The sequence below is a fragment of the Eutrigla gurnardus genome (assembly GCF_963514095.1).
Source record: "Eutrigla gurnardus genome assembly, chromosome: 23".
Taxonomy (NCBI): domain Eukaryota; kingdom Metazoa; phylum Chordata; class Actinopteri; order Perciformes; family Triglidae; genus Eutrigla; species Eutrigla gurnardus.
The window spans coordinates 12,215,618-12,233,440 of NC_139934.1; the positions used below are offsets into that span (position 1 = coordinate 12,215,618).

General features: G+C 41.6%; 1 protein-coding gene across 1 annotated transcript in view; it reads right to left on the reverse strand.

Annotated features, from left to right (window-relative positions):
* ank2b (ankyrin 2b, neuronal) overlaps window positions 1–17,823 on the reverse strand; it is a 77,092-nt gene that overhangs the window by 37,954 nt on the left and 21,315 nt on the right. The window contains exons 3-23 of the mRNA XM_084002639.1: window positions 15,493–15,591; window positions 15,183–15,281; window positions 14,979–15,077; window positions 13,565–13,750; window positions 11,451–11,474; window positions 9,121–9,219; window positions 8,284–8,382; window positions 7,432–7,530; window positions 6,789–6,986; window positions 6,580–6,678; window positions 5,899–5,997; window positions 5,692–5,790; window positions 5,394–5,591; window positions 3,965–4,063; window positions 3,415–3,513; window positions 2,814–3,011; window positions 2,386–2,484; window positions 2,097–2,195; window positions 1,291–1,389; window positions 1,069–1,167; window positions 545–617 (exon numbers count right to left, since the gene is read on the reverse strand). Coding sequence (XP_083858765.1) covers window positions 545–617; window positions 1,069–1,167; window positions 1,291–1,389; window positions 2,097–2,195; window positions 2,386–2,484; window positions 2,814–3,011; window positions 3,415–3,513; window positions 3,965–4,063; window positions 5,394–5,591; window positions 5,692–5,790; window positions 5,899–5,997; window positions 6,580–6,678; window positions 6,789–6,986; window positions 7,432–7,530; window positions 8,284–8,382; window positions 9,121–9,219; window positions 11,451–11,474; window positions 13,565–13,750; window positions 14,979–15,077; window positions 15,183–15,281; window positions 15,493–15,591 — 2,362 coding nt within the window. The remainder of the gene's footprint in view (window positions 1–544; window positions 618–1,068; window positions 1,168–1,290; window positions 1,390–2,096; window positions 2,196–2,385; window positions 2,485–2,813; window positions 3,012–3,414; window positions 3,514–3,964; window positions 4,064–5,393; window positions 5,592–5,691; window positions 5,791–5,898; window positions 5,998–6,579; window positions 6,679–6,788; window positions 6,987–7,431; window positions 7,531–8,283; window positions 8,383–9,120; window positions 9,220–11,450; window positions 11,475–13,564; window positions 13,751–14,978; window positions 15,078–15,182; window positions 15,282–15,492; window positions 15,592–17,823) is intronic.

The following is a 17,823-nucleotide window of genomic DNA, read 5'->3' on the forward strand; positions in this document are numbered from 1 at the left end:
CTTCCACGTCCATGGGGTCGTCTGACAAAACATCATCATCGATGGCTTTCAGTGCTGCGGGTTGACAGCACAGTCACTCACGGCTTGGCAGAAAATCCCCGGGAACGCTTCTCATTGTGAGCTTAAAATAGAATCCGGCTCAATCTAATGAAGGGTTATGAAGTCTGATACTATTTGAACATTAGATTAGCTTTGGAGGAGTTTGGCTCATGGCCACGGGACGAATCCAATATTCACTTTTGGCTGCTTTGAGCTCCACTAACTACTGTGTCCCGCCCCTTCTGGTGTTCCTATGGGACCTTATTTTGGAGAAAATTTGTACGGTAGCCAATAATAATTTTTTTTCATCCCGTTTGTACCAGGAATTACACATATGTGATGTTTGTCAATTCAAAAGATAATTTGCTTCTATTTGTCAACATAAGGCCTGTGTCCACAGTTCATCCAACTCATGGACACAGTGTTGTTGGACACACGCTGAGATTACCACTGACATCTCTCTCCACTGATGTTGACGGGCTGTTAGTGTTCGGACGTGACTCACCCTCCTCATCCGAGACATCCAGCACTTCAGTCATGGTCTCCGGCACGTTCAGCTTGTGTTTCTCTGTCACCGTCTGGCAGCATGGGAGGAGAGGCATCCTGTTAACTTCCCACCATACACTCAGTCTGTTAGGTAGGAGACCTCGAGTGGAACACAACAGCCCTGCAGCGAATCCTACTTTCTGGAAGGTTATCAGTGTTTGTTGAGACAGTTTCACAGACGTGTTTATTCAATTATAATGAGAAATATCTCTAATATTTACCCTCATTAATATTAATAAGGTGGACAAAATATAAGAAACAAAAAATCTTTAAAAAAAAAAAGCATTTAAAGCATTCTCTGACCTTCTCTTGCCTGAAGTAACCCCACTAACCCCAAATCCTGCTTCATAGCACGGGACTCACAGGAAACAACACCATGCTGCTGGTCAGACTACACTAATTACAGCTATAGCAACAAAATGCCTGTATTTGTATTGTATAATGGTTGTATTTAATTAAATGAGGGTGAGTTACATTGACTACCGTTGTAGTGGTGATGATCTCCTCGGTGACGACCTTCAGCGTATCCACCACAGAGATGTAGCCCAGCCTCCGAGCAATCCCCAGGGCAGTGTTACCATTCTGGACAAGAAAGCACAGTCAATGAGACTTGTGTCTGTAAAGTGTGTGTGTGTGTGTGTGTGTGTGTGTGTGTGTGTGTGTGTGTGTGTGTGTGTGTGTGTGTGTGTGTGTGTGTGTACATACCACAGTGATGGCGTTGGGCTTGGCGCCGTTTTGCAGCAACACGTTTATGATGTGTGTGTTTCCTTGCTGGGCTGCCTGGTGAAGGGGGGTGTATCCATTCTGGAAAAGAAATAATACAGAGGCTCAAACTGAAACTACTACAATAATTGGATTATTAATAGTTTGTTTTGATTCATTCAAGCAGCTGATATATAAAAGGGTGTGTGAAATAAAATGAACCTGACTAAATGTGCGATGCTGCTCTCTGATATAAGCTTCCATCACTATAACAAAATGTCTCTCTACAAATAAAAATTTAGTTTTCATGAGGACTTGAAAGGGAATGAATATGAATCCATTGGATGTAAACAACAGAGGCAATGAAGGAAAAAATAAGATTTTTATCCTCGCCTAGTATAAAATATAAATTTCAGGGACAATAACACCATTAAAATCAAGATCCCACTGAATGTCTTATCCCTATCTTTGTCTACAACTGTAAGTATATATATCTGATGACAAAAATGTATCTATTTAATTTAAAAAAGGTTACTTCAAAACAATATTTATGTCCATAAAGCTGTGTTACATATAACATAAATCTCCCCAAAACATTAAAATAGTAATAAGACCCACAGAGGTGAAACCTCTGACTCAGGGGATTACATTGTTGTCACATTTGTTGCTGTCTGTCGCCATCCGGTGGCTGAATTCAAGCACTACAAGACAGGTGACTGCTGAGAGCTGAAGCCTCTTAAACAAAAACAGTTGAATACAATAAGGGGATTAATATAAAAAAAATGTATGTTGAGCTTCAGTTTCAGTACCTTTGTCTTGGCGTTGACGCAGGCTCCATTCTGAAGCAGGAAGTTGACCATCTTGGCGTTGCCATAGTGACATGCTACGATTAGCGGGGTGTATCCCAACTGCAAAACAACAGGAGCATTACATTTTTGTTTTGATTCTCCAATCAAGAAGAGCACAAGTAATGCTGACATTTATGAAACACTGCAAGCGTACTGTGAATAAAGATGGTGATTTCAGTAAAAGAGGTGAATAATATCTTATATAAAAAGACAGATAAATATAGAAAATGAGCGGTATGATTGTTCATACTTTGGTCTGTTGGTCGAGGTTGGCTCCGTTTTTGGCGAGGATCTCGGCAACGGCCACTTTATCCTCCTGGGCTGCCAGATGGAGGGCAGTCAGGCCGCTCTGCGTGACCAACACACACACACACACACACACACACACGCGCACACACACACACACAAACACACTTAGTATGATCCAACAGAGACAATCTGTCCATTCTTTCTTGTCAAATCAGCTAATATAGCTACTGTGTAGTGAAGATATACTTTGTGCTAAAAAAAGAGTTTAAATTGAATTACTTGGTAGAGATTTAAGATAAACATAAATGGTATGTAAATAAAATTCAAAATGAATCAATGTTGAACCAAAAAGCATCCATTTTATGGTGATTCTAGTTGTGTTGGTGTCGTCTTGTGTTGAGAAGTTATTGATGGATCACTCTACAGTACCTTCGTTTGGACATTGACCTGGGCTCCCTTGCCCATGAGCAGGGCAGCCACGTCTGCGTGGCCCTCCTGGGAGGCCAGGTGGAGCGGGGTGACGCCCTGCTTGGTCAGGATGTTGGTGTCAGCGCCGTACTGCAGCAGCACTGTGGCGATTTCCATCTGGTTCTTCTTCGCAGCGATGTGCAGAGGAGTGTAGCCGTTCTGGTTCAGAAAGGAAAGTCAGCTGAGAGAACGCTCATTGTTGATTCGTCGGCTTAAAACCTCACACACCAAAAGGCTTTTTGGGAACTGCCATGAGCGTGCTTTGGTAGGACATTACTAAAAATACCAACCCTCTCCTACAGAATTCTCATACAACTAAACTGCACTCTCAGTTATGTTCTTCTTTTTTTTTTAGACCAAATGGTCACAGTTTTAAACACTATGAAAATGTGTTAATCTGTTTTATTAAAAAACATATGAAAGTGAAACAAAACAAAACCTATTTGTGCTTTTTGGCTAACCAAACTTGATACTATGAAAAAAGTACAAATTCTCATTTTATTCATGGTATTCCATAAAGGCTTTTGTTTTTCTGGAGACCTGGTTGCTTACAGACTCTCACCTTGGCCATAGTGTGGGGGGACGCTCCTTTGTCCAAAAGCAGGAGCGCCACCTTCTGGTTATCATAATGTGCTGCAACATGGAGCGGGGTGAGGCCATTCTGTAAGGGGATGGACGCTCAGTGTATTAAAGAGCAGTTAGTGCAGCAGCAAACCTTTAACACCACACACACACAGTTAGACTGCAGGTTGAGGTGAATTAGTGACATTAGACAGCAAAAGATAAGTGGGTCCTTATTATGATGCAAAGACGAACATATTCAAAGAAAAAACAGGAAGTTGGATGTAAAAAGATTGTTGTTATCAGTTTAATGTTTGCTGGAATATAACACTGTTAATCCAAATGAAGGATTGGCTTTACAGAAACCAGGCTTACCAGTGCTCTTGTACTCAACTTCACCGCAATATAGAAAATTTGTGTTTTTAAATGTTTACATCGACATGCAGGAAAAGGGTTTCAACAAAACATTTAGAGAGTGGACATGATTTGAGTCATATTGTACATCATACGCAACACTGAAAACTATAATGATTTATAAGGAGTTTATTTACCTTCCCAGCAAAATCAGGCAGGGCCCGACGCTGCAGCAGAAGTTTGGCCACATCTAGGCTTCCATACTTGGACGCCACATGCAGGGGAGTAAAACCTTTCTGTGCAGAGAAAGAACCAGAGGAGGGAGATTAAGAAATGTGTTTTAAGAAAGTATAAACAGGTTAAATCTGGTCAAATTAAATCAGAGTCATAGCTTATCAATATTATTTTTCCCTTTAGTGTTATGTCTAAACATAAATATTTGTATCATTTCAAAATTGTAAGACAAAAGCACTTTTTAGACCAAACTGAGCCATTGTAACATGTTATAAAACTTGGACAATTAATATGAAAAATACAGTTTTCCATATTATTCAACAACATGAATAATAGCTAATTTACTAGAATATTTTCATATTGACAGGTATTTTTTTACATACAAGATAATATTAAAATCTCATCATCTTTGTTCATTACATAAAACAATAATAATAAAAAAAGAAATCCCAGCCGACTGACATCCTGATGCAACTCTAGGTAACCTTAAACCTTAAATTCTTTAACTTCCACAATACACCAGCAGAGGGGGCACTTAAACCATTTTGAAAGACAGTGGAGACTGGAGCTGAAACCACATGACCAGCGTGTTAAGGACCGAGCCCTGCCCATGGATGGAACCAGCCTTTGTTTGTCAAACCGCGGATTATATCTGATGTAAGAGGTGATTGGAAAAAAACAGACAGAAATCATGTGGAGGAGACGGAGGAGAGGGCTTCCTTAGACTGAGACGTGGGGAAAAAAAACATAATAGTCGAAGCAAATCAAGGACGAGGACTATAAGGAGCATGCTTGCATGGATGAAGAGTGTTACCAACAACTTGTCCCTATTTGGTTTCCGTAGCGACGGCCGCACCCTTACTCCCCAGAGAGAAACCAAGGAGAGAGACATCAAGGGTGGGAGAGAGGAGAGCTACTGAACCCTGATGAACACGCTGTATCACAAAGTGCTTTGTCTCTCCTTTAAGACCGTAGGAATCATAGAAATAAAAACGTAGAAGGGACATTCCCATTGCTGCCGCTGTAGTGGGCCACTTCCATATTTTCCCTAAGTGGATTTCTGTATCAGCTGTATTTATCATTGTTGTGATAATAATAACAGAGCAAGTTGTTTGACTGCATTGTTCAGTTACTGTAAAATATATTGTATCCATTTACGTAATGTTTAATTCATTATTTAGCTAATGTAAAACTGTGTTGTATCTGATTTACTCTAAATATAAGGTGATTAAAAATGTCAATACCAACAGCAACCAGAAGGGTGTGCCTGGTTCCATCCTGGCTTCCACTTTCACAAGTTAGTGTGGAGCTCTGCTGCATGCCGACTCCTCTTCCAGGAGTCGGTGTGAAAGGAGTCAAATTTTAAAGACCAAACGCGTCACTTCAACCCACCTTAGTGGCCAGCGAGTGTGACGCTCCGGCCTCCAGCAGGACCGAGGCCGTCTCCACCTGACCCTCCCTGGCCGAGATGTGGAGGGGGGTGTAGCCGTTGTTCGTGGCAGCGTCGGGATGGGCCATGTGTTGCAGCAGCAGCTGAACGATCTCCGTCTTTCCCAGACGGGACGCAATGTGGAGCGGAGTCTGGTCCTCCTGGAGACGGCACAGGGGATGAGAATCAGCGCTCATTCTGCTTGTTTTTCATGGAGACGACATACTGAAGTTGGTCTACTAGAGGTGACAGCAGTCTCACCCGTGCCCTGGCGTCCACGATTGCTCCGTTCCTCAGCAGGCACCTGACCACCTCCACCTGACCCGCCCTGGCTGCCATGTGTAACGCCGTCTCTCCACGCTGTACACACAACATACGGCTCAGCAGAGTCAATACACCTTTACAGACTGTCTTCAGACTTAAAAACAACTAACTTCCAAATGATTGGCTTGTTTTTTCATCACTCACAATATTGCTGACGTCAGGCGAGGCTCCGTTCTGCAGCAGCAGCAGGACGATGTTCAGGTGACCCATGAAGGCCGCCACGTGGATGGGAGTCAAACCAGACTGGACAGGAAGGGGAGCGACGCAATAGGATCAAATCTCTCTTTTAACTCAAGGAGAGCTCATCAAACGTATTAACATGCACATATTACATGATGTCATCGAATGATTTCTGACCTTGGTAGAAAATACTTTTCAGAAACTAACACACAAAATAATTTGTCCTCTACAAAATCAAGTTCTCATAGAACTAAACTGCATTCTCAATTATGTTTCAGGGTAAAACCTGTTTCATCCCAGATTACAGTCAAAACTGAAACATGGTTAACATGAAAGAATAAAGAGGAATTAAGCCAAAAAAACCCTACTTGTTTATGTTAAGCTCATTCATGGTTTGGCTTAAAATAGGAAGTCTTTTTTTAATTCAAACTTAAATCTAAATAAGTCAACATTGACAAAATCAGCGGCCTCCTGGATGAAAGTACTTCAAAAACGTAATCTGAGAAAATATATGAGTCCCTCAAAAGTTAATCGTCAATGCAGGGTCTTCTCTATGACTGTGAGGTAAAGCCAGATATGACACCGGCCAACCGGACTCGGACCCTTCTAGTCGCCCCAGTAGGTTCAGGGTGGTGTGTGCCGTACCTCTGTGATGGCCTGAATCGAGGCTCCGTATTTGACCAGCAACTCCATCACTTTGACTCGGTTCTTCTTACAGGCTATGTGCAGCGGAGTGAAGCCATTCTGTCACGCACAAACACACAATATTTAACATGACTGTGTGTTAGTCATCAGATCCCCTTGAACTGTATCTTCCCACGCTAGGATTGTTAATGCATCTACTGGTTTCGTACCAGTGCCCTGGCGTTGGGGTTGGCCCTCTTGTCCAGCAGCAGTTTGGTGACTCTGTAGTGACCGCAGTGAGCTGCCACGTGCAACGCCGTCAGGTAGTCCAACGTGACGTCGTCCACGGGAGCCTTGTACTGCAGGAGGTGTTTGACGCAGTCGACATGGTCGCCTTGTGCCGCCATGTGAAGAGGAGACAGTCCGTTCTAAAAGGTGAAAGAGTTTGGTGGAGGTGAACAACAATGCTCATCATAGGAAACCTTGACTGCTGGAGGAACAACCCGATAAAAGAAAAAAGGCTTAAGAGTGTGAGAATTTAGCGAGAGAGATTTACTTTCCTACCTTAAGAACAGGAAGCCCAAAGTAAATATAATCTGGGGTTTTTGTTTAGTGAATTTACAGTTTTATTTTGGAGTTCCTGTGTCTGTGTTCATTTGACTTCCTGTCTTTGTGGTTTTCCCTCCTTTTTTAAGTGCATCTCATATGTTGTATTAGTCTCATTAGCCCCTGCTCCCTTTGTTTCCACCAATCAGCGTTCAGCCTGCCCTCATATCTGTCTTGTTGTGTCATTAGTTTCTTGTGTATATGTTTTCTGTGTCTTTCACGTGTCTGTTATTAAATTGGAAAAGGGTGAATGGACAGCTGACACACCTTGGTCCTGGCCAGCATGGGTGCTCCTCTCTCCAGCAGCAGCTCCACAGCTGTATCATGTCCACTCCGGGCGGCACAGTGAAGGGGAGTCAGGCCGTCCTACGGATCACACACATGTATTCATAGTTCATAGTCAACACAGTAGCCGGCGGCTAACCCGGTCTGGATGTTGTTTGTGTTCGTTAGAATCAGACATAGCTAATAACATGACTGGCACACATTTAAAAAACCCTGAGCGGAGGTCATGGGGCACTGAATTTAATCCGGCGAGCTGAGCTGAAAACAACAGCATTGAGCTCACATTCACATCTGTTGTCACTAACGCGGGTAATTACGTTTCTGGATCATCCTGACATTACATCCCTGTGGATGTAGGTATGTTCCAGTACAACAAAACTGCACTTTCACGTTCACATCTGTCGCCACTATTGCAGACAAAAACTTTTTCCCCTGTGGATGTTTACCTGGAAACATGTTTTTCTAACAAATATTATTTTTCTAAACATAATATAACAAATATTTTTCGTAAAAAATGGCACTGCAAAACGACATACTGAGGTTTAGGCAACAAAACTACTTGATTAGGTTTTCTGAAAACCTTCATGGTTTGGCTTAAAGTCACTACGAGATACATTTTTTTTTTAAAAACGCAATAAAAGTAAACAGGATGCTAACAGCAGCCTCATGGTGGTTTTTGACCCGTCCACTCCTCCATAATCTAGCAGGCTCGGTTCAAATTAATTTGATACGTCAACCAAATCTACTCCATGACAAAAATACATTTCCCTCTTAATGTAATTCAATACAGTTACCAGGTTATATTACCAAAATTCCACTTCTCCCGATACTCACCCTTGTTTTTGCATCAATCTGAGATCCACGGTCCAGTAACAGGCCAACCATGTTGGTGTTGCCACGCTTGGATGCCACATGTAGAGGAGTGATCCCATTCTACAGAGAGAAAAACACTTTGAGTGCACATTCATATGGCTGTATATAAGGAGTCAATGCTATATGTCATTTATCATATGTTTAAAAAAAGGATGTAAGAAAATAACCATGAAAATACATGAACTGGCATTGGAATCCACAATTTATGCATGGTTATCTTTCTATGTTGGTACCCTGAAATTAGCTTTCCTTAACATATTGTTCGGTGTACTGTGTTGAGCTAAACGTAAACCTGAACTCAAACAGCTGGCGGACTGTCGGTCGTACACATGCGGAGAATGAGCGCACTCTCTCAAACCTTTTAACCACAATGATTATTAAATCTCTCCAACAACCTTGTCAGCTACGGAAGCAATCCGCTGAGGCTTAGAGGAGTGCAGGGCGAGAGAAAAGAGCTATTTTTACCCACACTACTGACATGGATAAAAATAGCACCTCTGAATTTGTTTGCTGGGTGATATTAAAAAGGGAAGGGACCAGAAATTAACGTGGTGGTGAGACGAGATGAAGAAGTTACACTGCGTCCTCACAGCAGGTGTATTGTGAGGTGTGTTAGCTGATCTTTTCTGTCAGAAGACTGAAATGTGACTGCATGTAGCTCAAGAGGAGCCCGAACACTACAATTTGTAAAGGTTTAAAACATGTGTAGAGATTTTTTTGTACAGAAGTGTTCCAGTCGAATGATTTAAATTTCCCTATCGGACCCAGATAACGTTGCTCATCAGCGTGGGACCCTACCCTCGCCGTGAAGTCGACCGCTGCCCCTCGGTTCAGCAGCAGTGTGGCTACGTTGACGTTGCCATAGTGGGCGGCGATATGCAAGGGGGTGAATCCACTCTGGAAGACAGACGAGAAAGAGAGAGAGAGATACAGAGAGAGGAGGGCAGAGGTCAGACGTCGGCCTTTACTTCACGTCCTCCAACTTTGAAACGATCTCCTGATCTTTAGTCCTCCCAAACATGCAGCTGTCGCATCAAGCAACACAGGTGTACAAAAACCAAACTGAAAGCAAAGAAATTGATGGGAGAGAAGAAGTCTCAGGAAAAAAAGTCAGATTTTCTTTCAGAATATGAAGCACCCGTACGCACAACCCCAAAACACATCCATGCAGAAACACAGAAACACAGAAACACAAAGTAAAAGTCGGCCTTTCCTAGGCTTAAAAAAAAAAACTTTTGAAAGGACAAAAACTGAAGCAGAAAAAAAAAGTTTACAGTTCACACAGACAATCATCAGGATTGACGCAAAGATGGACAAACAATATCAGCTACCCCCCCCCCCCCCCCCCCAAAGAAACGCCAAATGATAGCAAACTCATAAAGAGGAGGGAACATTTCTCATCAACACCAAAGTGCACTATGTCAACTGTACGTCATAGAGGTTTTAGAGTTAGCAATGAGAATCACATGAGAAAAGTTAGAGATTGCAGAGCAGGTTAGAGTAGGTGTGAGATTCTTGCCTTACCTTGCCGTTCTGTAAGTGTGGTCCGATTTAATGTGAAAAAGGTGTTTACAAAAGTGTGAAGAATACAGTGACTAACGTGATGGCTTTAAAAACTTTACAGTCAAAAGCTTAGAATGGTGCAAATGAAGGTAGCGTGGATGCAACATGCTATTCAATGCCAAGTCTTTGGGCTAGCAGGTAATACCTGTAAAGCTCCATAAGCTTCCCATGTCATTATTTATATGCATTGTTGTAGTAAAAGAGTAAAAGTCATATGCCAGCAATCGCTATAGAAGCATGCATTGGAATACTTGATCAGGAAGTTTCATGTATAGAAGATCAGGACTGCCAATAATAAAATACGATCATTTCTCCAAAATTAATTATTCTATTTGTGTGTGAATTGAGGACATCAGGAAAAAATTTGCATGTTGTTAAATGTTTGAAATGTAGAATTACAACCAAAATTAATATGAAAAGGAAAATTCTTTGGATAAATATGTTTCAGTATATTCAAAAGCAAAACACTGCCATATTGACTGAGCAAAAAAATTTCTTTTTTTGGCAGAAAATATGCAATCCAAACATCAAGTTTCATCATATTTGTCCAAATCAATGAAATTGATACTATTTCAATTAATTTGCTCTGGTTTATGGACAGTTTTTGTTTTTCATGGATAAAGTCAGCACGTTTGGCAGGAAGTTGGTAAAAACAAAGACATAGTGATTGTTTGTATTATTAGACAAAAGACAGTCTAAAAAATGTTTTTCCATTCCTCAGCATGTCACAATAAGATCGTAGTGTATAATATTGTGATAATATTGTATTGTGGGGCTTCATCCCTACTGCCAATAAAGCTTTTGCTTTGACAGCTTATTTATGCATTTGAACATAAAATAAAACTATGTTTTAGAACTTTTTATGCACACAACTGGAAAATAACATTTCAATGATTTCATTTTTATTTTGGCAGCCCTGGACTTCCATACTTCCATACTAGGAATATATTATATTGTATGCTTTAATTTAACCAAAACTGTTTTAAACTACCGGTAAGTAGCTCATAGTGCATCTCTAGAAATCATGCAACATGACATAAACAGACAAAAGTACGAGACAGAATACTGGACAATATACACTCATAGCTGTTTAACACATACATTAGCACAAATGCTTGCAGGAGATAAACATAATCATTTCAAACAAATCAATAAAGCTTACATCTCAATAATGATGTTGTTTATAGATATTGTACACGCATTAGGGGTCAGATATGACAGAAAGAAAAGTGGCGTCCTGAGCTGGTGAAAAAATAAATATAAACTGGGGATAAAACAACAGAAACGTACACAAACAGAATATGAATAAATAAAATCCAAAGCTGAAAATGAAATATAAGCAGTGGTGTCTGAGCGCAGGACACATGGCAGTAGCTTGGCCAGTAGTCTCAGCCGTGCATGTTGACCTTCTATCATACAAAACCAAACAGAAACTGTAAAATGATTCCCTGTTTGCGTGATGCAGTGCAGTGGAATAATAAATAAACGGTGGAGGGAAAGAAAAGAGAAATAACGGGATGGGACTGTATCGTGAATCTGTGGAGAGTCAAGGAGCGTGTGTATACCTCAGTAGTCCTATTGACCATCATCTGAAGCAGGAGGAATGAGGGAGGGAAAGATCAGGTCAGTTAGGCTTCTTTCACACATTACTGCACTGTAATTAGACGCACAGCAGCGCGGCGAGGCAAGAGACGTGGCTGGTTTGGATCACTGCCTTTCATTATTAATTCATCGGTCTTGTGATTCACGACATTATCCAATAATCATTGAAATACAATAAAAACTCTTAAAATTGCCTCTTAAACGTACTGATATCAATTACGTAAAAAACAAAAAAATGAATTGAATTGCTTCAGAGACGCATCTTATTTTAGTAAAAAACAATCAAATAATAGGTTTTCCTGCATAAATAAATAAAACGTATGTGTTTTTGGATCCTGTATTTTTTTTTAAAATCAGGCTCTAATTTTCACTTCTACTGCAACAGTGAGCTAGACAGCTTTTTAAAGTCAAGATATTTACGATTATTAACAGAAATTCACTTCCATCCACTCTGTGAGCGTTTTCCATCACGATCTGTGATCAGATCCTACATCGTCCCACGTCTGCAGTCCTGCGTGCGACTGCAGTCCGTGTTCTACGTGAACATATGTGTCTGAGTGTGACTGTACATGTTGCTGTTTATAGCCGTTCTTCCTATGAGTCATATCGAGCGGGGCAGCAGCTCAACCACATATGGCGTTATATAGTCTTTTGTTACATAACATAATCAGAGCCTGGTTGAGACATATAGTTACTGAAGCAATATTTAACATTCAGGAAGGCGGATAAACTACTGCGGTGCAGTAAATCATCTTAGCCACGTCACTTAAAGCCACTGTGGTATGATGAATTGTTTCTACATCAACAGATGTGATTTCCCATCAATAGCGGTTTGCCCCTCCATCCCATCCCCCCCACCCCCCCCTTCACTGGTTGCATGCAGCCTTGAATATCAGCACCATACAACCTGCAGACAGCGGCACATTCCATGCAGTGGACAGTGCTACACTTAGACACCGGTGCAGCGAGGAAGGAGGGAGGGTTGATGGGGGGGGGGGGAGTGTGTGAGAAGTGGTATTTAAAGAGGGAAAGGAAAAAGAGGGAGAGACCCAGTTAGTGGCAGGACCGGGAGTGACGTGGCAGGCACAGAGACACTGAACAGGAGACAGGAAGAGAAGATGCACAGACAGACAGATGGACAGTACATCACGACATGTTAGCGGTCTTCTGTCATTCGCTAAATCAGACATTTGGGGGACCCTGTTTACACCTGCTGTGAGAGGGACTAGATAGTACCCCGCATAGATACTAAAAGCAAAGGGGTGATGCTAGTCTATCAAACAACCCTGGTTAGAGTGGTCATATGTTGTCCAGACATTGTTGTCACAGGTATATTTTAAAAAGGGCTCCCCTTTTCTGGCACTTTTCTACCAGAAAGGCCACTTTGTGGACACAGGAGGGAATTGTCCTCCTTGTCCTGCCTGAATCTCCATCACAGATAGAAAACTCTTTGTCCAGGGCTAAAATATAATCAGTGGACGGGCACATCATCAGCAGAACAATAAGGGAAATATCACAACCTTAGGTAGAACCATACATTATGTTTTGGTGTAGAAATGTGAAGACCCGGGTAGGAAGGTCATGGCTATGTGCTGAGAGATGACCTTTGTGTGCAGAAACCTCATCACGGAGGCTTGTAGCATCATCATCAGCAGTAATGTCATGATGTCATTATTACAACTACAGTTCAGCCCACACATAAGACATCCACACACATCACCTTCCATGTTATTGTATGTTTCCACCTACTCGCCTACTTTGCCTGATTTCCATCCAAATCAACAGATTGAGATGCAGCTCACATTTTAACAGCAGCTGCAAACAAGGTCTCTCCATTAACAGACTCTCGTGGGTGAACCCCAGTGTTAGTAAAGATAAAACCAATAGACATTTAAAAACTCAACTGGTTTTCAACGCTTTACCTTCAAATATCACATATTTAGCCAAATCCACTACAGACACATTCACATACTTCAAAGCCCTCATTACCACAGTTCGGACACACGGGCACAAACAAACGTAAGCTTGACTTCCACACAGGCCACACTCCCCAGTCCGACCCTGCCGTGCTGCGTACCTTCGACTGGACATCAGCGTTGTGGTCGTTCTGGAGGAGCAGGGCGGCCGACTTGGTGTCGTCCTTGCGGGCGGCAATGTGCAAGGCAGGCAGACGGACCTTTCCTTTAGTGTCATTCTCCAGCAGGACGGAAACCACCTGGTTGTGGCCCTGCTGGAGGGCGATGGCCAGAGGGGTGAAGCCGTCCTGGGTGAAGGGAGACAAGTGATGAGAATCTTAATGTTCAGTTAATTCTCCAAAGTTTTATCTCCAGACTTGTTTGGATGAAAGAGATTCAGTGTAGTTAGTATTAAAATAATGGCCACATCTGATGCTACTGTTCTGTAAATCTTCAAAACCACCCTTTTCAATCTGGTTGAATGATGGGATGTTACTGTTTTAAGTTTGGAAAAACAAAATTCTCTCTCCGGGGAGCCACGGATGCTTCAAGTTATGGAGACTAATTAAATGTCTGCCCTGTCTACTACATGTCTATTGTTTTCTTCCCAACTTGATCTATCTTATTTCACTAAGGAGTCTTCCAACTTAAAAAAAAAAAAATTAAAAAAAAAGAATTTACTGATGTTTTTGTTGTTGTTCTTTGTTATGTTTTGTTACAGTTAAAACAATTGGCTGATATGTATCAAAAAGTCATCCAGTTCCACCAAAATACAAGTTACCAAAAATAACATAATGACCACATCTCAAATAATAGCAAGAACAGGTACATTCAGTAATGAGGTTGGGCTAAAAAAAAACAACAAGGAAGGTGTAATTATCTGTCCTGTGCTTTTAACAGTTGATATAGTAAATTCAGAATAATGTCCATTAAGGGAAGCAATGATTTAATCAGTACAACAACAACCACTCTGCTGCTCTACATCCTTTTAACAGAACATACTGTTTTCAATCAATCATTAATCCCATTGGCTTTTACTTCGCCGCTACTCCGATCGCTGTGAAGCTGCCGTCAATACAACTAAAAAACTAATCTAAATATATAAATAAAATCTGCACTTTAGGTAAAGAGTGATCAAGCTAGCAGTGAGGATTCTCGATGTCAATGTCAGTCAGAGAGTCGTCCACTTTGGTCAAGACCTAAAAGTCACTGGAAACTGGATGGATTGCCGTGACATTTTGTAAAGACGTTCATGGTGCCCAGAGGATGAATTCTAATGACTTTACTGATCTCCTGATGACGGCGGAGCTCCGGCCGACCACTTTATGGTCATGTCCCGAGACACTTTGTCATTCGATTTCCCAGAGGATGTGTCCTAATAACTTCCTATCATTTTTCCTCTAGCGCTACCATCAGGTTGACAGAGTGGGAGGTCTCAACACCTTCAGGATGGATTCCATGAAATTTTGATTGATGGCTGCAAAATAATGGCATAAAGTCCAATGTTAAAAACACACACACACACACTTCCCTCACCTCAGTAGCGGTGCTCTGGTTGCCTCCATTCTCCAGCAGGTATCGCACCACATCCATATGATTCTCCTGAGCAGCCATGTACAGCGGAGTGAATCCATTCTAGAAGCACACAGGCAGATACAAGAGGTCACCGATAATCTACAGGCCATCAACATCTCCTACGTTTACTTCATCAAACCTCCGACTCCGAGGACCCGGACTCACCTGAGACTGTGCGTTGATGTCAGCTCCTCGTTTGACCAGGATCTTCACCACTTCACCCTGACCAGCTAGAGAGGAGATGTGAAGCGCTGTGTTCCCTTTCTGCATGAAGACAAAGTACAGAAGCACAATCAGAAGTAGCATTTGATTAGAAAGACGTATAGAGAAAACCTCTAAGGGGACACGTATCTTTGTTTAGGCTGCATTCACGATCACAGTAAGCTGTTGTGGCTTCAGGACTCCTTAGCATAGATTCTGCTAGTCTCTACAACTAGATCCTGGCAGCACCTAGTCTGAGACTATGATCACTTACCTTTGTGGCTGAATCCACTGCTGCACCTCTCTCCAACAGCTCCTGGACCAGATCCACATGGCCCTCCTTGGCTGCCAGATGCAGTGCATTAAGACCATTCTGGAAAAAATACAGTGGGAAGGAAAAGTCAGGCCCAAAGTCCAAAAACCCTACAGAGTCAGGTCCAAATAGAAAGAGAAGGCTTTACCTCCTCCAGCAGGTCCATAACTAGATGAGCCTGCCACTCTTTCTCAGTTTCCATCTTTAGACCATGTGACTCTCACTTACATGTGGAGGGACTGAAATATCAAAGCTATAGCTATCAAAGTTGTGTATGATGTTGTGCCATGTTATGCTGTTGTGGAGCAGAGCCAGTCCTGGGTACGAAGACATAAATAGCTGTGTGTGTGTGTGTGTGTGTGTGTGTGTGTGTGTGTGTGTGTGTGTGTGTGTGTGTCAAGCAAACATCCTCTTATTTTCCATGGTGCTGTGTTGATCCCATTCACTCAAACATTGATTATTGATGGCAGAGACAATACATGTAAACAAAGGGGATTGATTGAAAAATACTATACGTATAATAATAAATGAATACACGCACACACGTAGTTATAGGTTAGAAATCACTCATGACCTCTATTAATATCTGTATTGGGCTCATGGGTGTCATGTGCTACTTGGTTGGCAGGGAGGAGGTGGGACGGCCTGGGTTGTGAGCATAAGACATCATTTCAACATTGCCTCTCTAGCTCTGATATCGACCATTTATTGACTACATATTGAGACCAGATTTTAAAAACTTCTTTACATATTTAAAAAATGCAACAAAAAATATATGCCTGTAAATATTTAACATAAGCACTGCACACTCCCACATTTATGATAACTTGATAAATGAAATATCCGGGCTACTCAGCTACTTATTACAATTCGTATTGCAGAGTCAAACAGGATAATGTCAACATAAGTGTAACTTTAATTTAGTGTAAGTGGAGTTTAATTTATATACAATTTTCTAATACAACATTGCCCCAAAGTAATGAAATATACAGTTCATTAGTGAAAACATTTAGTGAATGCAGGGCTGTTGAACTGTAGTTTGCCCCTGTAGTCTCAGTGACCCAGCATTGATTTAATATCCCTTTCATCAGCACAGGCTTTCAGCTGCAGCATAAAAAAGAGTCGATAAGTCATTTCCTCCATGACTGCCAAACTAACCCTCATCACCCAGCTCCCTGAGGCCTAGGGTCCCTACAGAGGCTCCCTGTGGGATACCAAGAGAGTGACGCTTCAGTTTCCTTTGCCCAGCTGGCAGGAGGCATCTGTTCAGTAAGAGAGCTGAATATGTATCTCAGTTGAGTCCTGCTGTTTTTGGATCAGTTGACATGTTCATGCATCTGCCTGCATGCTGCGGGCCTCATTAACCGCTGCACTTAACCAGTGTGTTGGCACAAAAATACTAGTTCAAAGTAGTGAACTATTTCACATTTTCAATTAAAGAGAACAACTCTCCCATCCTCAATAACAGAACAATTTGGCAAACAACTTATAAAAGTATAATTACTTAATTATTTTAAAAACATACTTTTACATGTATGCTAATGCACATACATACCAAAACACATTAACTTTATAATGAATTAAGGGTCAGATGTGTGTGTGTGTGTATCAGTCCTTATCCTATGCTCTCTTCCTATTCTTTATTGCCTTTATTCATGGTGCTTTGGTTTCATTTCTAATGGAAATGTTTGAAATCTTTACAGCATGGCTGTGTTCTGTGGCCTTGTTATTTTTCAAATTTGATTTGCAGCCATGTATCTGTGAATCATGTCCAAATTTAACAATTCTGCACTTCGGGATTTACGTCCAATACCGACACTCTGTTTGTCCTTTATGTGAAGATCTGGGTGATGGATGGACATGTAGCGTGCCAAACCATAATCCTATGTTTCAATGTTCTTTCAACATCTGCAGTTTGTCTGATACTGTCTCCATTGACTTTTCCCGTTTAGAGAAACGGTTGACCAATCGTAGCTTCGACTCATAACGCCAATGTCACTTTCCGATGTGCACATTAAAAATAGCGATACATGTATACGTGACTTCCTCTGTTTTTTGTCCCGAAGGGAAACTGGGAGTTGGATGTTAATCACCCTCATATAGATGACATTACATACATTCTGTATGCAAAATCACGACGTTTCCGTTCTTGCTTAAATATGGAACATAAGAAGCTGCCACTTGCAAACGAGCAACCTCCAGTTCTGCAATAAATCACAGGGGCCCTATTCATCTTCCTACACCCCCCCATGCCCTCCACTCTCCACCAGAAATCCACTAACCCCTTCATCA